Source organism: Setaria italica, chromosome IX, assembly GCF_000263155.2.
Source record: "Setaria italica strain Yugu1 chromosome IX, Setaria_italica_v2.0, whole genome shotgun sequence".
Taxonomy (NCBI): Eukaryota; Viridiplantae; Streptophyta; class Magnoliopsida; order Poales; family Poaceae; genus Setaria; species Setaria italica.
The window spans coordinates 23765503-23791844 of NC_028458.1; the positions used below are offsets into that span (position 1 = coordinate 23765503).

Genomic DNA, 26342 nt, shown 5'->3' on the forward strand with positions numbered 1-26342 from the left:
GTCTCAGCACGCTTCATCCCGTGGTACGCTGGTGTTCCACGCGCCCGAGGGAGGTGGGGTCTCTCAAGATTCTAGAGCTCGACGCCGCCATCGTGTTGGAGCTGCGGACGAACGGTGCTCTATTTTGTGCGGGAGAGGAGGGTGGCTTGGCAGAGGAGTACGCGACAGCGGCGATAGAGGAACGGGGCGCCTGGTAGGCGGGCGGAGGGAAGAGGGCGGTGGGGGAGGAAACGCCTGTGCAAGACGCGAAGCATCGAGACACTGCCGGCGCCTGTGGCCTGATTCTACCGTAGAAACAGGATCGGATGGCCGAGAAATACAATGTAACGTGGCCCAATCTTCACGCAGAGCTCGTCCGCATGTTTCGTCAAGCAGAGATTACATTTGTAATAAAAAAAGTGTAACACCTGTCGAGGCCGCACTGCCAGCCTTTTTTTAGGGTGGGCACGTGTACAAGTAGAACTTTACTCACACTTTCATCCTCACCTCGTAGGTTAACCTAAAGATGCTATGACTGGTTGGTGGACAACAATTTATAAATTGGTTCTACCCTTGCTCAATTAGCAACCTACGCTCATGGACTAATACCGGGCTATATCCATATTGGGCTGGGTGTTACAAAATGTTGGTAAAAATATGGAGCTTAAGGACCTGTTTGTTTGAACCGCAGCTTTTTTAGATTTTTTAAAAAGATGTTAGATTTTTTTCTAAAAAACTAACACTATACGAAGTTTTAGCTTTTCAACTTCCTATACAAACTCAATTTTTCCGAGCTTCTGATTTTGAAGTTTACGATTTCTTTGAGCTTCTGGCTACGAGAAGGTAAGGCCTTGTTTAGTTGCCAAAGTTTGGAGGTGCCAAATTACTGTTACAGCGCTGTAGCACACTGTAGCGTTTCGTTTGTATTTGTGAATTATTGTCCAAACATTGACTAATTAGGCTCAAAAGATTCGTCTCGCAAAGTACAATAAAACTGTGCAATTAGTTTTAATTTCGTCTACATTTAGTACTCTATGCATGTACCGCAAGTTTGATGTGATGGGAAATCTTCTTTTTCATAATGTCAAACTTGGGAGTTGGGGTGAACTAAATAATGTTTAAGCTAAAAGGCGTAAGTTTTGCAAGAAGCCGACACAACACTCGCCTTCTAGAACCTCTGGCGTCACCTTTTCTTTTCGAGGAAAAAAAACACGATCACTCACTGCGCCTTCACAAAACCCGCCGCCCGATCCAATGGCTCTCGTATGTTCCCGCGCCATCGGGCGGCCTAACATGGCCCAGTGCCACATACCGACGGCGGAGATCCACCCCTCGTGGCGGGAAGGTCGCAGCGGCGTGGGGCCGACGGCGTGCAGATATTTCCTGGCCGGGTGGGTCGACGCGCGGCGGGGAGGAGCCGGCGCACCCTGCTGCCATCGCCACCACTCCACCACCACCGGCGGCGTGCACACCCAGTGAGGCGTGGGCCCAGATGAGTAGGACCCGGATTGTCATCGACTGGGTTGACGCAGGAGTGGCGTGACGGGGGCCTGGGTCCGGATAAGACGGCCCCTGCTGCATGGAGTATCGACGGGCGTGACGTCACGCCGAGCCGCGTGGGCGCGCCCCGTCCCGTGAGGGGCGCCTGCGGCGACGCTCACGGCGTTAGCCGGGGACGCGCGGAGGAGTTTACGCCCGTGCCCCTGGTAGCGGTGGGCCGTCCTGATAGCGGTTTTGTTTAGCTGCTGGCCCGCAGATGTGGTGCTCAGGCGCTGCACGCAAGCCTGCGTGCCCTAGTATATTGTTTTTTAGGCTCCGCTTTTGTTTCATGTTAGTTATTTTATTACTTGTTTTATTTATGTTTGTTAGGGCTTGTACGGAGATCCTTTTAGCTTTAACATCGCATACCTTCTTTGAGCACAAAACGTACACATCTTTTTTGAGCACAAAATGTACACACGATACATTGACCAAGAAATCACCTTACCCTTTTCTTCCTATTTGCTTGTGATTTTTCTCCATACTTTCCCATTTGACCACCATGGCAACTGGCCATCGTTAGCCCCACTCTCGACTAAATTTGATCCGTTTCAATCGAACCCAACCACATACAAAGTTGTTAGTCCGATCCAATCTCAATTTTGCGAGCATGTATAGCTCCAAGTGAAGCTGTTATCCTCGCTTCCAACCACCTTCTTATTTCACCACCCCAAATTGCTCCCCACTGCCTCAAATTGGTCACCACCACTTCAACTCCTCAAATTTGTCGCCACCTCCACCCCAATAGCTGTTGTCTTCAATCGCCATGACCCTACTAGCTACCACCGGCACTCAACCTTAGTTGTCATTGGCCTCGACCCGACCTAGCAATACCTACCTTGAAGTGGAGATTTATTTCTCTTGTGCCTCGTGCTCAAATTAAAATGATATGTGGTCATCAACATCAATGTCTTTTTGGCGAGAGAAGTTTTTTTATTTTGTGAAGATCTCTCTCTATACCTTGGATCACTACTTTTCTTGTCAAAAGCCACTACCTATTCTGCCCAAGCCACCGGCACTTCTACAACCCACTCTAAAACTAAGAAAATCTGCCATATTGCCTAAATTTCTCCCCTATATATGTGGGACTTGTGCGTCTTTTTGTGGTTACTAAGTGGAAATAAGTGTTTCTAGGCCCTAGAGGCATAAGACTGCTCTAATGAAAAAATAACGAATTGAGAGTGGTTGAATTTGTTTTTACTTCAGAATTGAGCGGTGTACATAACCCTTGGGCTTAGTATTTATAGATCTAGGGGTAGACCAAGGATTCTCCAGTCTTCTCATCATTACTTCTCCCAATTAGGGTTCCACCTCACCTTAGTAGTACACGGTGACTCATGTCGGGAACACAGGGCTCTTCCCTACTTCATACATTGAGGTGTTTTACGAATCTCATGGATAGTCAACCAAGGTGGGGGTCGACTTACAACCTCCAGCTCGGAAGACATGCTTCCAAGAGTGTGCCGGTCGGAGACCCTCTGGGTAGCGCCAAGGGAGAAATGATATGGTGTTTGGATACAATGTTAGAATGTATAGCATCCACTCTTGCTCGTGGTGCATGCTATAATTAGAAGACTATTGCTAACTAAGACCCAATCACATTAGAGACATGCTTATCAGGAAAAAATTATCATTATCTTTTGCGACTCCCTCTTCAAAAGGAAAAACCTTGGCCTTTACAAACTCTCATGGTGGCTTTTCGTCAAACATGAAGCTCAAGTCAATATAACTATCTTCCAACCAAAATGCATATATATTAACCAAAAGAAAAGGACATACTAAATTCTATTTCCAAGCAACTACCACTTCTCACTGTTACTATTCAAACTAGCAATAATTTAGTTAAATAAAATGAAAATACAGTTAATATATTTGTTATCAGCAATAGTTTAGGTGTGTCTTATAATTATAGCTATTTGTTTAAATATTTTTGAAAAATAAGAACAGTCAAACATTAAATAGTAAAATCAAAAGTGATATTTTTTCTTTATGCTTTTGAGACGGAGAGGACAATAATTTACGAATACGTAATCTACGAAATAACTAGCCATCATTTCACTTGAGATAAAATCATTCGATCTAATGGGCCCACTAGCAGTCTAGCACCCGGTGCCCGAAGACTCGGTCCACGATCCCACCAACCTACTCCTGCCTACGTCTCCCCGCCTCCCCCTTCCTTTTGCCCGGCTCCGAAATTCAAAACCATTCGAACCCACAGCCGAATAAACAAACCACGCACGTACCCTCCCAAGGGCACTCCCGTCATTTCGCAACTCACCCCGCGTCGCCCAGACGGCGGACGTCAGCCACGCGCCGCGCTCCCATTGGCCGGCGCCTGCGCCCCGGGATCCAGAGCAGGCAGGGGTGTAGGGTACTAGGAGCAGGCCAGCAGCACAGGGAAACCGAAAAGCAAAGAAAGTCACACACACCCACACGCATCCACACTCTGCTTCGCACAGACCAGCGCGCGCTCTTCCCAATTCCGCAAGGACCACCGGTTTGTCCCTCCAATTTGGCGCGGATTCGGGCTCGGAGGCGCGTGATCTCTGAATTCCAGGTAATGCTGGCGCCCAGATTGGGCTGGTTTTGCCGGGGTTTTGGCTGCATTTTCCTGATCGCGAATTGGCCGTATTGTCGATGCGGTGGGGAGGTTTAATTGCAGAATTTACTGGGAATTGCGGATCGTGGCCGCTTGATCTCGTTCTTGGAGGGAAAATCTTTTACTGATTGATTTGGTTTTCAAGGCATTCTGGGGGCGTGTTCTGATCGAGATTCGATTCGTTCTGCAGCGAGGAGGTCCAATTCGGTGTCAATTTGCGCGAATCCTGCCTCCCCGATGCTCGATCTCGAGTGCCCTGGAAGTGCATTCGCAGGATTGGCCTGATCCCGCCGCGAATTTTGGGGATTTACTGGCCATCTCGCCGTGCAAGAACAGGGGAATTGGGTGGCAATTGGGGAGGATTCGCGGCAGGGGGGACGCTGATCCGGTGGCGAGATGATTGCGGCGGTGAGCCAGGTGCCGGCAGGCTGGGGCGAAGATGAGATGTCCGTGCTGCCGCGGCACACAAAGGTAGTGGTCACCGGCAACAACCGCACTAAGTCCGTGCTCGTGGGTTTGCATGGAGTCGTCAAGAAGGCCGTCGGCCTCGGAGGATGGCATTGGCTGGTAATTCGCTGTTTCCACTCGCAATTGCGGCTTACTTCCTATCTTTTTTATTCCCAGATCTTGTTTTGCTGCAATGTAAATTGCTTTTCGACTGGTTACTTTTGGGTTTGAGTTGCTCTATGCTTTCCGATCAGGTCCACGTTGGGAGGATTTTAGCATAATTTAGCTTGGATTGCTAATCTGGATTAGTTTATTGCAGTTTCTATCGATCTTGATTTCTTTACCTTTTGTTATAGTTCAGGTTTGAGTTACTGCTGCACTTTTGTTGCTTGCTGTTTGATAGCTCGATTCATTGTTGGGCTATTCCTAATTGCTTTTGGATCTTGCTCCCGATCTAGGTTGCAATGTTGCACTTAAATTTATTCCCAGATTGAAACTATCTCCAGCTATCTTCCATTATTCAGAAGGAAACTTAGATCTCCGTTCCTCACTGTCACTTCGTTGTTTGTGGTCCGGGTTGCCCTGGAGAGTTTCAAGTTGTTTGATCTGTGTTTGAATTGGGCTGTCAGCATCAATTGTGAAACTCGTGGTCGTGGTCTCGTGGACCCTATTGCTTGTTGGGTTGGATATCTTTGGCTACCTACACTGGAGTCGTGGTTGCGCTTAGTGCTAGATTTTTGGGGAATTTTAATTGAGTTGTGTTCTTTGGAATTTCTAGACGCACCTGTTAAATTATTTGTTCCTGTATGCGTCTGGATTTGAGCCTTGGCACTTGGAACTTGGGAGGATATTCTTAGGAATATCTGCAGGTTGCATGCACTCTGTCAGTATTCCACTGTTCCTAGCATTTTGTCAGCACAATGGATCGGCTTATAATCTTAAATGGATTGTAGATTTATCCTTTTTGTTTTTGTTATGAAAAATGGATGCATAAAACTAATGCCAAGCAGTCATCATGACCTGCAGTTACCGAGTTCATAGACATCTGAACTGTTTACGACCAACCTGAAAGTAAGAATTTTGGAGAATTAACAATATTACGTGAGCATATTTTCGTTCTGTAATGCTAATGCTGTCTGTAGATGTGATCATGGTTTGCTGATTTCCTGCGATATGTTTGATTCTGGTTCCAAACTTCCAATATAAAAACTGCTTATGTCGCTATCATATTCATTGGCAACGAAGATGATGCATTGATTTAGACTTGTCACCAATGTGATAGTTTGGTCCTATTTGGCACTCTGCCCCTGTTTTCCTGATGTACCGCACCACATGTTCTCTGGATCATTTTGTGTCAGGCATATTTGACGCTAGGTCCTTTCTAATCTATAAATAAATGCATAACTTGACTGAGATAATAATAGGTATGACAACATTTGATTTCAAACTAAGTGGTCATGCTAAAAGGTGCCAATTTGCATCAGTGACATTTTGCACTCAATTCCAAACAAAGTGTGATTTTTGTCTGCTGTCAAATTCCAGGTTCTTACTAATGGCATAGAGGTGAAGCTGCAAAGGAATGCTTTAAGTGTGATTGAACCTCCGACAGGCAATGAGGATGATGATAAATTCGATTGTGAAAATATGCAATGGAATAGTTCAGATATGGGTAAGATACTAGGATGGTATTTTTCATTTCAGACATCATCCTGTTTCAACATGTGTCTTTTAAGTGTCATAGTTCGTGTTTAGAACTCGTTCCAACATGCTTGATACCCTGATATACTTCAAATTGAGTATGCATAGATGCTTTTGGTTTTATTCATAATGCGTTTATTTCTTGGAGACCGCAAGCATTACATTTTTCTTACAAAAAGTTAAGAAACAAGTGAGCCCTATTACTTGCCCTAAGCTCCAGTTTGGTCTCTTCTGCACTTACTGGCCATACATTTTGAATGAGTTTGATTCTAAAGCGTGTGGTCAAAAGTACTCGAAATATACCAGCATTGCATTTGATTAAAGAATATAATTACACATGCCTTTAGGGTCACGGATCTGTTTAGCTAATCAGAAGTCACAGTTTTCTTGTTACCTAACCGAGCCCTGCACCTTTACGTATGCGTCTGTAATGTTGCTTTGTTTCTTGCAGCATCCGATGACGCACAATCACCAAAGGCAATGCGGTCAAGGAGCAGACAGCATAGGGGATTCCACAGAAAATCCCTCAGCCGCTCAATGTCATGTGACTCCCACTCCAAGATGTCTGTTTCATCTTCCGCAAGAGCTCACACGGTACGACTTTTGCTCCTTGGGTTGTGTGCTTGAGACCATTTGGTTGGAATCCAACAATCATTCCACAGTAATCTATGTCAATGCATGTAGTTGATCTCAGTCAGTGCTCAACTGTGTTTGGACCACATTGCTTCTGCAGCTTGTATCTTTGCATTTTGCCTGAAGTGTTGATTGTTAACTCTGCAGAAAGTTGACCTGAGCAAGCTAGAACTGACTGCGCTGTGGAGATATTGGCGCCACTTCAATCTCGTAAGTACAGCTTTGATTCCTAGATTAAAGCCCTGCTATCAACTGCGAATGTCCAATTCCATTGTTCTAACTGACTGCATTTGCTGAACAGGATGCAAGTCCTAATCCGTCCAGGGAGCAGTTGATCGATGCTGTTCAAAGGCACTTCATGTCCCAGGTTGATAAACAAACTTCAATTCTTACTTCTTGTCCAGCAACTTGTATCATTATGGTATGAGATCCTGACATGATCTAATTTGCTTTTGCCCATGCTGAAGCAATTGGATGAGTCACAGGTCATCATTGGCTTTGTTCAAGCTGCGAAGAGGCTGAAGACAACTATGAAAGTGGCCTGACAGTGAGGCCTGAACTTCAACTAACAGAATCAAGATAGGATGCAGCATGTTTGATGAATGTTGCCGTGCTATGTAATATATATGCATGAAGTTTCTTAGACTCAGGTGGCTAGGTTAATGCACAACTAGACTATGTTAGCCTCATCTGATGTAGATATGCAGCATTCTGTCTAAAGATGTTTCAAGTTTCAACCTCTAGCTCAGTTATTTCCTGCTGACTGGACGTGGATTGAAATGACAAGTTTAAAACAAGTTCTTTAGTTATCCTTTGGGTGTTTACCAGCCCACGTTCAGCCCAGCAATTGCATGTAGAATTAATCAGGACTGCAAATATGGTGGCTCGAAGGGCCAGTGAATTACCCAATGATGGCTTTCGTATGGTAAAACCCTTCTGAAGTAGGAGCCAAGACTCAGGGCCTGTTTGGTTTAGGATTGCTTATAAATAAGTTGCTTATTTGCTTATTGTAGTTGCTTATTTATAAGTCTAGATGTTTGGTTTGGGTTGCTTATATGATTAGGATTGACATATTTGCCCCTGCTATCCATTTTCGTCTACCCCTGAAAATGGCCCAGCTCCTACCCCTTGGTTTGGGCAGCGGCGGGTGCGAGTGGCGGGCGGCCGGCGGCGGCCGCGGGGCGCGAGTGGCGGGCGGCCGGCGGCGGGTGCGCGGAGCGGAGGCGGGCGGGTTGGAGCGGCGGCGGCGGGCGGGAGCAGCCGACGGCGCGGGAGGAGGAGCAAGGAGATCCAGCGGGCGGCCGGGCGGGAGATCCAGCCGGCCGCGATAGCTTGCGGACGGCGGGCGGGCGGGAGAGGCGACGGGCGGCGCGGAGGCGGCCGGCGGTCGGGATCGGCAGCAGGCGGCGCGCAGGCGGGCGGCGAGCGGGCGGGAGCGGCGGCGGGCGGCGCGGAGGCGGCCGGCGGGCGGGAGCGGCGGCCGGCGGCTCGCAGGCGGGCGGGCGGGAGCGGCGGCGGGCGGCGCGGAGGCGGCCGGCGGGCGGGAGCGGTGGCCGGCGGCGCGCAGGCGGCCGGCGGGCGGCGAGCGGCCGTCGGCCGGCGGAAGCGGCACCAGGCAGTCCACACGGGAGAGAGGAGAGAGAAAGGGGAGAGAGGAGAGAGAATGAGGGTAGGAGGAGTAAAGTGCTCCATAAGCAACTATAAGCAACCCAAAAGTTGCTTATTTGCTTATGCAAAAGCAACTTATAAGCAAGTCTATAAGCAAGGGTGTTTGGGTCATAAGCAACTTATTTGCTTAAATATAAGTTGCTTATTTATAAGCAAGGCTAACCAAACAGGCCCTCAGAAAGTCAGATTTGTTTGATAAAAGTGACATCACCTAGCTTCATCATGCGCACCTTTCAAAGTGGTCTGAACATCATGGAATAGACAAAGTGGGCAACTTTTGTAGCAGCCTCATAGTCCTACCTGAGTACTTTTGGAAATGGCAGTAAAAATGTAACCTCCAACTTTGATGCAGCCAAACCAAAGGCACCCATTAGTCCTGTGAGAACAAATTCAACAAGGATTAAGTGGGTCATTCAGAGGAATATGAATGTTGCAATTTGCAGGTGATCCCAGCACCTAATATTAGATCATGCCAACTTGTTTCCTGTTTGAGAGTAACCCATGCTAATGCAAAACCTTTACATAATCTCAAGAAAACAGTCCATCTTAAGCTGCTGTATACATAGGAACACCACAGGAAAAGAATACTAATTGTAGTCTAGCTCTAGCATGTTAAGCTTGAACAGTAAGAATTCCTCCATAAGAGATTTGCATGCTGATTCTTAAGAATAAAGCATAAACTTCTTCCAATTAGCTTGATAACTTTTCAAGTAACATAGCTCCAGGGTATGTTTGCTTTGCGTCCACAACGTGCTGTGCTGCAACTTGGGTGTGCCGCCTATGCTTAGGCTCCTGTTTGGCCTGTCACCGCAGCTTAGGCATACCGAAGTTGCATGCTAGATTTCTGGTTCATTTTGTCACCACGGCTCGCCAAAAGTCTGGTGGATGATTTGTCCACCAGACTTGCAGCGCCGCCGGACTTACATGTGTGTATTTTGAGCTCTAATGTGAAATAAGAAAAACTTGAGGGAAGGAAAGTTGATGAAAAAAAGGTAAATACCTCTCCACTAGCACCTTATTTTCACTTCTCTTAAAAAAAATATGCTTTTTTAAGTTTGTCTTAAACTTTAGGGTAAAATCTATTTTACACCCTTGAACTATTGCCAAAGTCCAATGTTCAATCCTGAACTCCTAAACCGGGCATCCGACAACCCTCAAACTATTGAAACTTGACAAATTGCTTCTTTGATCCCATTCAAAGGAGGTTTTTATTTGATGTGGTACTGACATGGAATCAGTTTTGACATAAGGGTTAGTGATGCCAAATGGTGCTCCTCATCTCTATAGGAAATCCAATAATACAATTTCAGGTCTCACGCTTAAATCCAATAGATTTTCTGCAACGAAACCAATAAGCTAACATCATGATTTCCAATTCTAGGTTATTATTATAGTTTTGCACTAACTTCGATGCCATTCCTTAATATCATTATCTATAGTTTTGGACAACATGAAGCTCCAACTTTACACTTTACAAATGAACCCAATTTTTTTTCATATCAAAGCAAATATCAAGGGTACATGTGTGCCAATACCTTCAAGCTGAGGCAGGATGGATCTGAAATGATTGAGCTAATAATTAGAACACCGTATATGAAGCCATCTTGAAAAATCACCCATGAAGGCCGCAAAACAGATAGTTACATAAGCTATCTTCAGATGAGCACTGATCAAGATACTGAAGATGCCATTGTATATTCATTCTTTCTCTTCGGTAGTATTCTGATTCCTGTTTCCGCCTAGCCTTTTGCAAGCCATGTGTCAGCACTTCATATGTACCCGAGCAAGCAGGTATTCCAGTAGTTCTCATTTGTGCGAATAGATCAAGAGCACCATCAACTTGGCCAGCTTGAAAATAGGCATTGATAAGGGCTGTGTAGGAAACTACATTCTTGTCTGCAGTCAACAATCTAAAAATATGAGCTGCGTATGCAGATTGCCCAGCATAGCCTAATCTGAGTATTAAAATAGCTGATAGATATGTCCCAAGATTGTAACCAGATTTAATCAATCCTTCAACAATCTCTACAACTAAATCAAATGAACCATTCCTGATGTATTGACCAAGAAGAGAACAATATGCAGATCTACCAAGTTCACACCCTACTCTTAAACTATAACGCATAACTGTGAGCCCACAGGACAGTCTACAGTCTGCACAGCTGGCCTTAATAACATCACACAGGATATGGCTTTCCATTTTCACATTCTTTGAGGTCATTGCATTAATCATTTCTTCTATAGCAGACCAGTTTTTTGCAGACAAAAGGTAGATAATAGTACTTTTATCAGTAATGTAGCCTTGATCAGATAATATTGGGTCACATTCAATGCCTTCATATGAAAGATGAGGGTTTACTTCCCGAAGAAGTTCATCGCTATCACCACTAGCTTTTAGAGCTTCTAGTGCTTCCAAAAAAATAGGCCGGCGAAGAACAATGAAATGCTCCTTCATGTACTGAAGAATGCGAGTCATAACTGATGTCTCACCAGCCCTGGAGCATTTCTGGACTAGAATATTGCAAAGTGCTTTGTCTGGTTCTATGCATGCTTCATTCATCTTGTCCATAATCTCAAGAGTAGCTTCAAATTTTCCTGTGTTCAGTTAGATTTATATTAATATATGATGGTACAAAGACTTGTAATGTAAGTATATACAAATCATATCAATGATATATGTCAGCCAAAATGGCATTTTGGATATAAACTGACATATTGTTTAAAGAGAAAATTGTTAACACTTCGATTAAATTGAACAGTTATCAGTAGGATTAATGCCTGAAACTGGGAAATGACACTAGACAATGTACTTGCATTTAAGAGGTTGGAGAAAACTGTTGTGATTTGAGTCATACTTTAATGGTACAAAGATAAAACTTCCAGCAGCCAGCGCATAGTACAACTAAGAACTAACATTAGTAAGATGCTTTTTTGCTCTGGATCCAAATTTGGGAGATGAGCTGATAAAATGAAGACGCAGGCTTCAGACCTCGACTGGCACTTAGGCCCACATAGAAACTCTTCCCTGACTACAGATTTGTCAGTTCCTGCTTACAGTGTATGCAAGAATGCTTAAATGGAGCTTTCCAATTTTCATAAGAGAAATTTGAGTCGTGCAAGGTGATATTTTCAACAATACATGGATCTGACTTAGATGGTTACTCAATTGAATTCAGGAACACTATATAGATATTCGAATGCTGAATATGATTCTTCAACAATGTGGGGGGTAGTAGGTACATTCTCAAGGCTGTAGAATGGAATGGCTGCAGTTACTTCATTTCTAGTCTAATAATATGGCCAAACATAAGTGAAACTAAACATGAGAAAATGAAAAGTAGGTAGTTAAAGGAGCCAATGCATTTCCAACGACTAGGGTTATTAGTTTACTAGTTAATGCAAAACTATATAACTAAAGGCAACTAAAGTTGTAGAAGCACAGTTAACATCACAGAGAACCAGAGAAACGTGCCTCAAATCACACAAGCTAAGCCATATCAGCAAAGTATGTGAAGCCTGATAAACATAGGAGAGTAAGATGCATAATTTTCCAATCCAGCTGTTGCACCAGAAATGAAGCATACACTCCATTTGATAAAACCAAGTAGATCAGGATACCAATTTCCAATCTTATCACCCACATTCCAAGACTAACAACCGAAGATAACCTGCCACCATCAAGCATTTCATTGAGCAATTCCAACACAACCCACCATGGCTCCTTTAACATAGCCAACAAGGAGATGCCACCTTTCCAGCGAATCATGAAACAGCAACCGAGTATCTCATATCTAGAACGCAGTAGCTAAGCATGATACCCAGATAATATCGAACGGGCATTGGACCGAACACCTCACCTGCGTCAGCGAGATGCTCGATGAGCACCGTGTACGTCTTGCAGGTCGGGCGCAGCCCCTCGGCCACCATCTCCCCAAACACCCTCCGCGCCTCCTCCGCCCTCCCGGCGTCAAACAAGATCTTGACGCACGCCGTGTAGCTGACGACGGTGGGCCTGCTCCTCGCCTTCATCTCCACCCACACCCGCATGGCACCGTCCACGTCCCCGGCCCGCGCCAGCCAGTGCATGACGGTGGTGAAGGTGGCGGCGTCGGGCGCCACCCCGGCTCGGAGCATCTCGGCGAGGAGTCGGAGCATGGCCGGCACGCGGCCGGCCTCGCCGAGGAGGTGGATCATGGAGGTGTAGGTGAAACGGTCGTGGCGGAAGGTGGGCGACGCGGCGGCGGCGAGGCGGAAGAAGAGGAAGGCCTTCTGGAGCGGCGGGTGGGTCTTGAGCACGCGCGCCACGGTGTGCGAGTCCCAGGCGAGGCCGGGGAGGGAGAGGAGGAGCGGGCGCGCCGCCGACCAGGGGTGGTCCCGGAGGATGGCGGTGGCGCGGCGCACTACGTCGCGGGTGTAGGTCGGCGCGGCCGGGGGAGGCGGCTCGGCTTTCCCTGCGGGTTTGGGGTGGCGGCGGCGAGGTGGTCTGGCGGGGAGGAACCGGCGGCTGCGGCGGAGCATGGCGGCTGCGACGAGGGGAGACGGTTTCTCCGCGGCTGAGCAGGTTTGGGGCGGCTGCGACGAAGGGAGACGGTTTCTCCGCGGCGTCGCGCCACAGTGCGCACGCCGTCTGGCGACGAGCAACCCAAAAGTAGTGGCGGCTGGTGGTGGTTGTGCTCCTCCGGCGCGGCGAACACCCTGTCCGCGCATCTGCTGGGGTTACCCGGCAATGCTTCGGAGGCTGGGCCTTGAGATTTCCCCGGCAAGCATGAGATGGCCCAACCCAACCAAGCCCGTGCTATCCCAACTCCGAGCCTGGTTTAAAAGTTAAAACCCAACTACCCATTACCGTACCCAAGAGGCCTGAAGGCTCATCTACTGAACTTATAAATCCCTCAATATTTTCGGAGAGTTGCGATCCTAAATTATAGATCATTTTGATTTTTATTTATAAATTAGAAAATATGAGGAAAAAAGTCCCAATACACATTACGCAAAACATGAGTGATAATTTGATGTTGTTTTGTTTCTGAATTATTGATTTTTTCTTCCTGAATTATTGAATATAATTTTTTTGCTTCACTTTTTATCTTGGTCGTTTGTTCTTTTATAACGTTGGTTTTTATTTGATGTAGGTCCTATGGGCTTAAAAAATTGAGTAGTACGTCATTCTTATCCCAAAGCCTAAGCATTGTGCCTATTTTCTTGATCTCGTCGATCTGGGAATGATCGTGTAGTTCCCTCGTGCTAATCACGTGAGATCAAGCGAGATCAAGAACTAATCAGTTCTGTCATGTTTTCTTTTACAACGCTCATTTTTTTGATGTTGACGCACGCTTCCTCGTCGGGCCCATGCACTGCACCCCTATTGCCTCCCCGCTCTGTCGTTGCTTCCTCACCGACCTCCTGCGTTGAATCCCCACCAACGCTAACCTGCTTTCCCGCTGCTGTGTTGTCGATTACTTGCCGCGTGATTCCTTGTCACTGGATAGATTCGCGATCATCTACTTCATTTGGCCTTCGCCACTTGGCCAGGAGGAGTTGTGTGGTGGTGCTGTAGCTGTGAACGATTGACGTCTAGATGCTGATGTCAAATTTTGTTGTTGCTGGTTAGTGCTATTCCTTTATCCTCTATTTTGTTCTTGGGTGTATTGCTTGGTCGGCGGCCGACGCCGCGAGTGGATGTCGTGGCGGGCGGTGGCGCGAGCGGTCAGTGGATGGCGAGGCGGTCGGCAGCGGCGGACGGCGAGGCCAGTGGGGCACGGGTGGATGGCGGACGACGCGTGATGATGGATTGATTCGTGGGAACAGAGGAGGGGCGGATGCACCACGGGCCGCAGAAACACACGCAGGCAAGGAAGAAAGGGACTTTTTTTTGCAAATCATCTAAAACTACGTCTGTTAACTCCAAGGACTGCGGGCTGATTACGAACAAGTTGAGGGACTTTTTTGAAAAACTACCTGATGGTTGGAAGAAACAACCGTACTTCAATATTAGATAGAGATTTTGTTATGCGCTTAGATATATCCTATGCCTAGATGCATAATTAATACCTATGAATCTAGAAAAGCCAGACCTATAATTTAGGACGGTGGAAGTACTGTACAAGAGCCAAAGGATTTCTACAAACCTACAAAAGTTTGGAATTTAAGTAAACAAGTTCAGAAAGAATTGGCAACAACTTTCTTAACTTCAACTATCCATGAAACATATTAACGGTCTTCAACACCTCCACCAAAGAAAAGTAAATGGTCAATAGCTAGCACTTGTCTTTTTCATTACAAGATTGATATTTAACATTCATATATTTCTTTCACTGTGTACGCTTACACCCAAAACTTTCTTCCACTTAATCTTATTGTTCTCTCACAGCCCCTCAATGACATTTGCCCTCCTCTCCTCATCTCTAATGAGATCGGGTCTCTCCTATGAGTTAGGAATGGAGATTGATTGAGGATTTTGAGGAGTTAAGGTCAAGGATTTGGAGCTTTAGATGGAAGACCAGGGGAGGATTAGCATGGCAATGGAGGTGGCGTGGTGAGAACATCACTAGCTAAGGTGGGATAAGATGGCTAGTAGGAACTGTAAAGGGCCACTGGCATGGGGAGGGGGAACTTGGTCCAACAAGTTAGTATGGTGGAGGGAGAAATAACAATGGTGAAAGGATCGTGTGATGCCTAGAGGGGGGAGGTGAATAGGCTTGATCTTTAAAATCGAAAAATTCTTCGCAACGGTGTTAAATGTGCCGGAACTTCCGACGTTGTGCTGGAACTTCCGACGCTGTGCTGGAACTTCCGGTACAGGGCTAAAACTTCCGACAGAGTAAAAGATACTCTATGAAATTCAAAAACAAATAGGTTATAGCAGAATCTATTTCAACCAAAAGTTTAGTAATAATATATAGATACTACCGCAGGTGATCTTTATGATAGAAACTTCACCAAAATGCAGATCGACACAAATCAAACTCTAGGTCAACAACAACTTGAAGAACACAATAAGCACACGAGACAAAGGATTTGTTTACCAAAGTTCACTCCCACAAAGGAAGCTACATCTCCATTGAGGAGCTCACAAAGTGTCGGGTCCTCACTAATCCTTTACCTCTCTCAATCAACCACAAAGGAGGATTGAGTCACTTACTATGAATCCTCCAAGAGGATGGGCAATACAAACTTCCCGGGCGCACCACAATGAGAGGGTGCTCAAACGGGCGGCACCGAACCGTATAGAAGCAAGCTTCAAGAGTAACAAACACGAATCGAAGGCCGAAGATGCTTCAAGTGCTCTTCAGATGAACTTGATTGACCTCTCACTCAAAGATTGAGTCACACACCTCAAATCCGTCTCTCACCCAAGCCCTAGGACAAAACTCTCAAGGATTTAGCTCAAGGAGGAAGTGGGGAGGAGTATTGAGTGCTCAAGGGGTGTTTGTCTCGTGGTTGGTTAGCCACAAATGAAGGGGGGTTGAGGAGGTATAAATACTTGAGCCCCAAAAACTAGCCGTTGTAGTTCTATTAAATGCTTGTCAGAACTTCCGACACTGGGTCGGACCTTCCGACATAGTTCAAATAAAACGGCTGGGAACCTGCAACTTCCGGTGCCTATTATCAGAACTTCCGACACAGGGTCGGAACTTCCGACACTGTTCAATTAAATCTGCTGAGCACCCCCTGTTGGAAGTTTTTGAGAACTTCTAGTAGGTGTCGGAACTTCCGACCCCATGTTGGAACTTTCGATACTCACAGAAACTGTGAAAAATTAAATGTGCAAGTGTGTGAGTGGTGTCTCTCATGGGTGGTTAGTATCTCAAACAAGCACTTTGACATCTTCAAGCTATCCATCCGCGTCCCCCTTTATAGTACGGTGTTCCTATACTCAAATTCAAAAATAGAAATTATAAAAGATCTTCCTTTATGCTTCAACACCATCCTTAAAATGAATTTGGGGTTTTTTCTTGCACCTTTTCATTTCTTAACATTTGAATCTATCAATTTCTCGATAAATTCATTAGTTCCTTAGTTATGCATGTCATCAACTCCAAAACCCACTTAGGGGGTCAAATGCACTTTGAATCTCCCCCTTTTTGGTGATTGATGACAACACAACTAAGGCTTACAAGAGAAATATATAAACATTTTGAATCCAATCATATAGGTGAGCTCCCCCTTAATATGTGCATTCTTTAAGATAAAATTAAAAATGGCCTCAAATGCCATTTGCACATTTAAAGAGAGCTCCCCCTATACCCTTGCATTCGTGGGGTGCAAAGTGTGACATTAATATCAACGTGATGCATATGACAAGATATATCACATCAACAAAGTGGGAACGAACAATACATCAAACCATAATCATCACATAAACATTAAGTTCTAGATCCATACTAACACAACAAAGCACAAATAAATCTTACAAATTTAAAAGTCTCACTTGGCACACCACACATCACACCAAAATAATGTTTAACATGTCCACAAGCCCACAAACTAAAATACTCATAAAAAGATAGCAACCACCACCACATGGTCCATGGTGAGCTCACTCCCCCTTGGCATCAAGCTCCAAAAAGGGGAGGCTCTTCCATAGCCATCACTCATCCTCCTCCTCCTCATCCTCATCATCACCCTCATCTTCTAGAGTATAAGCAGCGGGGATATCGTCTTCTTCCTTCTCGGACTCCTTGCGCCCACCCAAATCTTCATCATCTTCTCCTTGGAGAGCCCCAAAGAACATGGAGAGCTGCCCAATTTCCTCCCAAGGATTGTAGAATACCAGTGGAGGAGGAAAATCCATAGGAGCACGAACAGGAGAGTGTGGGATATCATTCTTAGCCATGAGCTCCTTTTGCCTCTTTTCTATCTTCAAGAGCTGATCATCTACATGCTTCTTGTGGGCATACATTTCTTCCACATTGTGGTGGCCCACATTGAAGTAAGCAAAGAGACCTTGTGATAGAAAGTTGAAGATCCCTTTCTTCTTAGGAGCATGGGAGGGTGGAGGACCTCTAGAGCTAGAGGGCCTATGAGAGGATGATGGCCCATGAGAGGGTGAAGCTCCAATAGATGGTCCTTGAGAAGATGAAGGCCCATGAGAAGGTCCTTGTGGTGGAGGACGAATACCATGGGAGCCAATCTTGCAAAGCCACTCAATGTGACCCTTCTTTGGCTTGTAGATCGGATGACCCTTGTCCGTCAATATCTCCAACTTTGTCACTTCCTTGATCATAGCAAAAGTATAAGGAGCATAGTAACAACTCTTCTTGGGTGAGTAAGAGCAAATGATAATCTCCTCCCAAATGAAGTAAAAGACACTAAACTCACGATGTCGGGATGCATTCTTGCAATTAGGTTCTTTGACATGTTGGAGATGTTGTCCGCATCATCATCTTTAAGACAAAGGGTATAGCGGAAGAGTTGGTTTAGCAATTTATAGAAAGGAAGCATACCCTTGGTAATGCCATGCTCAATTATCCCATATGCATTGTCATACATAAAAGTCATCTCACCATCTTCAATGACATTTTTCATCTCATGAATCTTATATCTAGCGAGATCACGTTCGCTATAACCAAGAATGTTTGCAAATTCCGCATATGTCACCGAGAAGGGCTTCCCTTGAAGAGTCCAATGCATCACCTTATTAACCCGATCAATATAAAGATTGGTATAAAATTGAGCTATGACTTCCTCGTTCCAATCACAATTGAATTCCATAAGAGAGATAAGATTCTTATTGTTGCATGCTTCCCAAACTTGATCAATGATAGACAACTCAATTGGATTGAAATATGGCCAATCAATGGACTTCATTTTAGTGGTAGGATGAGTTTTGCAAATAATCACCGACTCATACCAATCGGTGTGGAAGCGCAGCTAAAAACGGACATCTTCATAGAACTCCTTTTGATATTTAGATGGCCTATCATACCAGAGAGCTCGTATATCATGCTTGCCCTTTCGATAATCCACCAACCGAACTCCATTATATCCCGGCCTCTCTTCTCGAATGGGTTTAGACATCCGAAGGATCACTTGTTCAAGAAAATCCAAAGTGATCATCTCATTCTCATCCATATGAGCACCCGGAGCGGATGCATTCTACATGCGAGGTCGACCACCTTGACTAGACCCCCCAGCTGGAGTAGGCTTCCCCTTGCCTCTAGCACGCGTAGGAACTTTTGGAACGGCCTTCCTCTTCCCTTTGCTTTGAGAAATAGGCATTTGATCTTCTGATTCGGTGGAGGAGTTAGATTCAATCTCCGGGGTCTCCTCATGTTGTTTGCCTCTCCTTTCATGACCCATCTGACATGATTTGCGAAAAGGATTAGGATGGAGTCAAGATATGATACACATGAATTAAAATAGAAACTTCAAGCACCTGTCGGAACTTCCGACTAGGGGTCGGAACTTCCGACAGAGCCTGAGTTCGTCCAAAATTCATGGAATCTGAGATTGCACCCACCAATTTGAATAAGATCATAGGTATGATTTCTAAGGCATATCTATAGTCTATCCTCCAAACGAAATTGATTAACTCCTACTACATTGAGAGATCGGGCGACGGGATTTTTGAATGAGTTACCTCAAAGATATTCCGCGCGAATCAAAGAACTTCCGATGGGGATTAGAACCTCCAAGGAGTGGAGAATCCAAAGAGACCACTAGCAAAAACTTCCCACGGTTGGAAATCAAGATCGTCTCACGAGATTGAGAGAGAAGAAAAGGAGCCGACGGTTTGAAGTGAGGTGAGAGGGTTAGGGTTCAAGTAGTATCCAACAGGTATATATACTCCCAAGCAGTCTATCAGAAGTTTCGACGATAAATAAAATCAACTCCTGAGCACCCTATGTTGGAAGAAATATGAAAGTTCTGATGGTTATCGGAAGTTCCGACTATGCGTCGGAAGTTCCAATGATAAATAAAATTCTCCTGGGAACCCTCGGTTGGCGCTTTGCTAATGCTTCTGGTGGCTGTCAGAAGTTCCAGTGGTGTGCCGAAAGTTCCGATAGATTTGAGATTGTTCCAAAAAGATTGATTTTGAGATGGATAAAGATTGAGATTTCAAGATATATGGCTTATAGACATATAAGACAACTTGACACTTAGTGATCAGCCAACAAGCAACATTACATAATAATGATCACTTGAGTCAAGTTTTGATCCAAAGATCAAAGTCCAAGTTTTAAAAGAAACTCAACACAAAGAAATCCATTTTTCCTATCTAGGCAACGATCAAGTATGTGCAATAAGTCAAGCCAAGTTACGAGAATCCAAGATATTTAGCTTATTCCTCAAAGCATAAAATCTTTGCTCATCTAGAGGCTTAGTGAAGATATCGGCAAGTTGCTTTTTGGTGCTCACATGATGTAAAGCAATATCTCCTTTAGCCTCATGATCCCTTAAGAAGTGATGTCTAATATCTATGTGCTTTGTTCGAGAGTGTTGCACCAGATTGTTAGCTAGCTTGATGGCACTCTCATTGTCACACAAGAGTGGAATCTTGCTAAACTCACAACCAAAGTCACTCAACGTTTGCTTCATCCACAAGAGTTGGGCACAACAAGCACCAACTGCCACATATTCGGCTTTGGCGGTGGATGAAGCAACCGAATTTTGCTTCTTAGAGCTCCAAGACACCAATGATCTACCAAGGAATTATCAAGTCCCCGTTGTACTCTTTCGGTCTACTTTGCAACCGGCATAATCCGAATCAGAATAACCAAGTAGATCAAAAGTGGAGCTCTTGGGATACCATAAGCCAAGGTTAGGAATGTATACTAAATATCTCAAAATTCTCTTAACAGCCATCAAATGACATTCCTTAGGATTGGCTTGAAATCTTGCACACATGCACACACTAAGCATTATATCCGGTCTAGATACACAAAGATAAAGTAGAGAGCCAATCGGGGAGTGATATACCTTTTGATCAACCGGCTTTCCTTCTTCATTAAGATCGAGATGCCCATTCAATGCCATGGGTGTCTTGATAGGTTTAGCATCAGCTATGTTAAACTTTTTGAACATATCTTTTACGTACTTGGTTTGACATATGAAAGTCCCTTCCTTCATTTGCTTGACTTGAAATCCAAGAAAGAACTTCAATTCACCCATCATGGACATTTCAAACCTTTTGGTCATGATCCTACTAAATTCCTCACAAAACTTTTGATTAGTAGAACCAAATATAATGTCATCAACATATATTTGGCAAATAAATATATCCTTATCAACTTTATGAGTAAAAAGAGTAGAATCAGTTTTGCCCATTACAAAGTCGTTCTTGAGATGAAAATCCTTAAGGCATTCATACCATGCTTTAGGAGATTGCTTAAGCCCATAGAGCGTCATATGGAGCTTGTACGCATGGTTGGGAAATTTTGGATCTTCAAAGCTCGGCGGCTGTTCCACATACACCAACTCGGATAGGGGGCCATTCAAAAATGCACTTTTCACATCCATTTGACAAAACTTGAAATCATGGTAAGTAGCATAGGTTAATAAAATACGAATTGACTCAAGCCTAGCTACGGGTGCATAGGTCTCACCGAAATCCAAACCTTCAATTTGAGTGAAACCTTGTGCAGCTAACCTTGCCTTATTTCTTGTGACCACACCATGTTCATCTTGTTTGTGTCGGAAAACCCACTTGGTGCCAATCACATTTTGCTTTGGTCTCTCAACCAACTCCCGTACTTCATTTCTTGTGAAGTTGTTTAATTCTTCTCATTTTCAAAACTGGGTCAAGCGGCGCATTAAAAAGGGTTGCATGGCAATCACCCAATCCGGATCATCAAGTGCTTCATCTACTTTGAGAGGTTTCAAAGAAGAAATAAACGAGTAACATCCACAAAAGGTTGCTAAACATGAACGAGTAGTTACCCCTCTTTGGATACTTCTAATGATGTTGTTAATGGGATGATCCCGTTGAATGCTTTGATGAACTCTTGGATGAGGCACTTGTGATTGACGTTAAATTGGTCCATCATCATCATTTTCAAGTTGTGGAGCATCTTCTTGAGCTTCACCACTTTGTTCTCCCCCTTGATCAATGCCATGAGCTTGGTCGTCACTATGAACTTGACTTTGATCTTGAATTTGTTGAGAACTTGATAGTTCAACTCTTGTTGATGATGATGGATCATTGTTGTCCTTTTCAACCGGCGTTTGAGCCTCAACTTCATGCGGTCTCACTTCACCCAAGTCCATTCTCATGATTGATTGGCTTGGTGGCTCCTCATCATCTACAAGGTTTTTATCAACTTGCTCTGCAAGAGAGCCGTTGGATTCATCAAAAGTCACATCTACCGTGATCTCAACACAACTGGTGGTTTGTTGAAAACACGATAGGCGTGTTCGTTAGTACCATAACCAAGTAGAAAGCCTTCATCAACCTTTGGTGCAAACTTGGAGCTTTTAGGTTTCTTGTTTAGAATAAAACATTTACTCCCAAAAACTCTAAAGTAGTGCACCTTGGGTTTGTTATCGGTAACTTCTCATAGGATGTTTTGCCCAAATATTTGTGGAGGTAGAGATGGTTGATGGCGTGGAAAGCTATGTTAATTGCTTCCACCCAAAAAATATCCGGGATCTTGTACTCATCAAGCATGGTTCTTGCGGCTTCAATCAAGGTTCGGTTCTTCCTCTCCACAATGTCTTTTTTTGCGGACTGTATGGAGTGGAGAACTCATGCTTGATCCCTTCTTCATCAAGAAATTCTTCAACATTGGTGTTTCGAAATTCCGAGTCATTGTCACTCTTTATCCTCTTGATCTTCAACTCATATTCATTTTGAGCTCTTCTAATGAATTTTTTGACTTCCCCTAGAGCTTCACTTTTATCATGCAAAAAGAATACCCAAGTGAAATGGGAAAAATTAGCAATGATAACAAGACCGTATTTATTACCGCCAATGCTAACGTAAGAATGGGTCCAAATAAATCCATGTGTAGAAACTTCAATGGTCTTGACGTAGTCATGATGTTCTTAGCGGGGTGTGGAGCACCAACTTGCTTCCCGGCTTGACATGCGCTACATATCCTATCTTTCTCAAAGATAACATTTGTTAGTTCTAGGATGTGATCACCCTGTTGAAGTTTGGCCAAGTTCCTCATCCCAACATGGGCTAGTCGACGATGCCAAAGCCAACCCAAGTTAGTTTTTACCACTAAACAAGTCTCGACCTCAACTTTATTTGTTGTGAAATCAACTAGATAGAGTTTTCCTTCAAGTGACCCGTAAAAGCAATAGAGGCATCCTCCCTTTTAAATACGGTCACACCCTCATTAGTAAAGAAACAATTATAGCCCTTCTCACAAAGTTGTGATATGGATAACAAATAATATCTCAAAGATTCAACCAAATAAACATTAGAGAGAGAGTTGTTTTGAGATAGCAATGTTACCCATTCCAATTACATCCCCTTTGCTATTGTCTCCATAGACAATGCTTTCTTTAGGTGTGTCATAATGCTCTAGGGATGAAAACATATCCTTCCCCCCGATCATATGATTTGAGCATCCACTATCAAGCAATCGTGCGGTACCACTGGAGGAGTAGGTCTACAAATCATGTTAATCTTGAAATTTAGGTACCCAAAAAGATTTGAGTCCTTGTTGGTTAGATGGATATATTTTTGGAACCCACATAATTCTAAAGATAGCCTTTTTCGTGTAGCCACCAACATACTTGGCCACTATTTTACCATTGTGGTCCATCGTAACCATGTAGTCGGTGGTGTAGCTTGGTGAGGGCTCATTCGCAACCACCTTGTCCTTTGACTTTGTCATGGTTTTTTCCACAATGTTTACCTTGGTAGTTGCTTTGACCATTGGCTTGACTTGAGTTGTATTAGTCTTTGTCACACCATGTGCCATGTTCATCAAGTCACCAAGTGTCGGATTTAGTAGCCTGGCAGTCCACCAGGAGGTTACCCAAGTGGTTGATTTCTAGGCAGAGAGGATCGAGAGATCAAGAACTCGAAGGTGATCATGAGAACAGAAGGATTTAGACAGGTTCAGGCCTCCGGAGAGTAATACCCTACGTCCTGTATTGGTGGTTTGTATTGCTTTGCGCTGGTGCGTGGAATAGCTCACGTGGGATTGGATTGTCCTCGGGAGGCGCCCCTGGCCGCGTTATATAGGCTGACGATCCAGACTTACAAGTCGGGTTGAATCTAATCTACTCGTTGTTACATGAAAGGTAATCTGAGTCGGATTACAATACGTATCCTACAATATTCGGGCAGATTTGAATTGTCCGGCCTCCTTGACTTGTACTCCAAGTATCTTCATGTCCTTGGCCCATACACCCTGGTCGAGGACGCCCAATTGTTAAGGCCGACTAGTATCCTGGTCGGTGGGGATCCATGAGGTACCCATATCCCTCATTTCCTTTTTAAGGATGAGCAAATCTTCTTGCCTATCAAGAGACTCTTTCTTTTTCTCCAATCTCTCTATAAGCTTTTTGATTTCTTTGTAAACTTTCTTTCCAAATTTATCATGTTAGATTTATATTTTTCTTCTTCATCTTCCAAATCATTTTGCACGTTACTTGATATGGAGGAAGAGAGAGAAGAGGAGGTGGTTGTTTCTTCTACCTTGGTTCCTCTTGCCATGAGATAAAAAGGAGTGTCATCCTCACTGTTGGAAGTGTTGTTGAAGAGTTTTGTTGGTGTAGGAGACTTGAGTATGGCTAGAATTGCCATACATTTCTTGTTGGATTCTTCATCACTTCAATCCCATTCTTGACCAACATGAGCTTGACCTTGATACTTATTCTTGTACTCCTTGCTCTTCTCCTTGTACCTTATATCTTCTTTATCCTTGTTTTTCTTGTATGGACAATCGGCAATGTAGTGACCCATTTCCTTGCACTTATAGCATCTTCTTTGTGATGGTTTCTTCCTATAATCACCACCTTTCTTGAAATTCTTTTTCTTCATGAACTTTTTGAAATTTCTCAAGACCAAGGCGGTTTCTTCATCGGTGCTTCCTTCATCATTTGTGTCTTATTTCTTTGCCTTGAGAACTTTGGGGCTTGAGTCAACCATGATGCTGGAGCTAATGTTGAGAGCAACACTCTTGTTCATCTTTTGACTAATTGACTTAGCCACATCTCTTTCAACCAACTCTTGATGTAAGATTTCACAAGAAGTTGATTGGGTGTCTTTGTTTTGAAGCTTGGATCCCTTCTAATCATAGTGGCAAAAGTAGGGTTCCTTGGTGTGAAAGCGCTAAGCATCTTCTTTGTGACCTTGTGATCATCTCAATTCGTGCTTCCAAGAGATCTAATGTCCGACACAAGGAGCATTAGTCTATCAAACATTTGCCTCACGGTTTCTTCATCAAGCGTGACAAAGTGCTCTAACTCTCCATGAATCAAATCCATCTTGCCTTCTCTAACTTGATCAGTCCCCTCATGTGCCTCCTTTAGTGTGTCCCAAATCACCTTGGCAACCTCAACCGAGTGGATCTTGTTGAATTCTTGAGCACATAGAGAGTTGGTGATGATTCTTACAGCTTGTGCATTGCGAAAGTAATCTTGAACTTGCTTGGCTCTCGGTACACCATTCTTGGGTGGAGTTACACCTACAACCACACCTTCCCAAATAGAAAGGTGAATCCCGTAAAGATGCATTTTCATATCATATGACCACTTGGGATAATCCATCCCATCAAAGTAAGGAGGTTTTCCCAAGTGGACCGATTGAAATTGTGAAGGAGGATATTGAGATGATGCATTTGAGTAATTATGAGGAACTTGATGTAACTCGTAGAAAGGATGCTTGTCCCTTCCTTCCTTGATCCTCTTCTTCATCAACTTCAACGGCTTCTTCTCTATCTTGACTTTCATCTTCTCTTTTCTTCTTCTCCTTGCTTCCAAGTCTTCACCCTCAAGATTATCACTTGAGCTAGAATCGTCATCAGAGCTTGCTTCACGAATAGAGTGTGGATGACTCCTTGGTAGCTGGCCTTGAGGGTCCACGGGACCTCCAAGACCCGCATTGGCAGCAACTATGGCAGCGGCTCGAGCGGCAGCTTCTTCGGCGGCGGCGGCACCATCCCCAACTTGAGACATCTTTAATCCCTTAGCGATTAAGCCTTAATCAAGAGATTAGGCTTTGATACCAATTGAAAGGATCGTGTGATGCCTAGAGGGGGGTGAGTGAATAGACTCGATCTTTAAAATATGAAAATTCTTCGCAACGGTGTTAAATGTGTCGGAACTTCCGACGCTATGCCGGAACTTCCGATAGGTCGGAACTTCCGATATAGGGGCAGAACTTCCGATAGTGTAAAAGCTACTCTACGAAATTCAAAAATAAATGGGTTACAGTAGAATCCATTTGAATCAAAAGTTCAGCAATAATATATAGAAACTATTAAAGGTGATCTTTATGAGAGAAACTTCACCAAAATGTAGATCGGCACAAATCAAGCTCTAGGTCAACAAGAACTTGAAGAACACAATAATCACATGAGATAAACGATTTGTTTAATGAAATTCACTCCCACAAAGGGAGCTATGTCTATGTTGAGGAGCTCACATAGAGTCGGGTCCTCACTAACCCTTTACCTCTCTCAATTAACCATAAAGAAGGATTGAGTCACTTATTATGAATCCTCCAAGAGGATGGGCAATACAAACTTCCTGGACGTACCACAACGAGAGGGCGCTCAAATGGGCGACACCGAACCGTTTAGAAGCAAGCTTCAAGAGTAACAAATACGAATCGAAGGCTGAAGATGCTTCAAGTGCTCTTGAGATGAACTTGGTT

The 26342-nt window shown here is 44.3% G+C and overlaps 2 protein-coding genes across 2 annotated transcripts; one reads left to right on the forward strand and one right to left on the reverse strand.

The window, feature by feature from the left end:
* The first annotated feature begins 3913 nt into the window (after nucleotides 1–3913).
* On the forward strand, nucleotides 3914–7733 carry LOC101780797. Its single transcript, XM_004983196.2, has 7 exons — nucleotides 3914–4075; nucleotides 4308–4684; nucleotides 6107–6233; nucleotides 6714–6856; nucleotides 7043–7105; nucleotides 7197–7262; nucleotides 7363–7733. Exons 2-7 carry the CDS (start codon nucleotides 4514–4516, stop codon nucleotides 7438–7440), a joined length of 648 nt encoding a protein of 215 aa, XP_004983253.1. The 5' UTR covers nucleotides 3914–4075; nucleotides 4308–4513; the 3' UTR covers nucleotides 7441–7733.
* A 1069-nt stretch (nucleotides 7734–8802) lies between these two features.
* LOC101780395 (pentatricopeptide repeat-containing protein At2g01390) lies at nucleotides 8803–13257 on the reverse strand. Its single transcript, XM_014804597.2, has 3 exons — nucleotides 12421–13257; nucleotides 10099–11158; nucleotides 8803–8939 (listed from the first exon to the last, which is right to left on the reverse strand). Exons 1-2 carry the CDS (start codon nucleotides 13079–13081, stop codon nucleotides 10176–10178), a joined length of 1644 nt encoding a protein of 547 aa, XP_014660083.2. The 5' UTR covers nucleotides 13082–13257; the 3' UTR covers nucleotides 8803–8939; nucleotides 10099–10175.
* Nucleotides 13258–26342: the final 13085 nt, after the last annotated feature.

Excerpts from the sequence above, each read along its gene's own strand:
- LOC101780797 (XM_004983196.2), top strand. The coding sequence starts at position 4,514 with ATGATTGCGGCGGTGAGCCAGGTGCCGGCAGGCTGGGGCGAAGATGAG. Across the intron at positions 6,857-7,042 it reads CTTCCGCAAGAGCTCACACG|AAAGTTGACCTGAGCAAGCT; the intron begins GTACGACTTTTG and ends TTAACTCTGCAG. Across the intron at positions 7,106-7,196 it reads ATTGGCGCCACTTCAATCTC|GATGCAAGTCCTAATCCGTC; the intron begins GTAAGTACAGCT and ends TTTGCTGAACAG.
- LOC101780395 (XM_014804597.2), bottom strand. The coding sequence starts at position 13,081 with ATGCTCCGCCGCAGCCGCCGGTTCCTCCCCGCCAGACCACCTCGCCGC. Across the intron at positions 11,159-12,420 it reads CGAGCATCTCGCTGACGCAG|GAAAATTTGAAGCTACTCTT; the intron begins GTGAGGTGTTCG and ends AACTGAACACAG.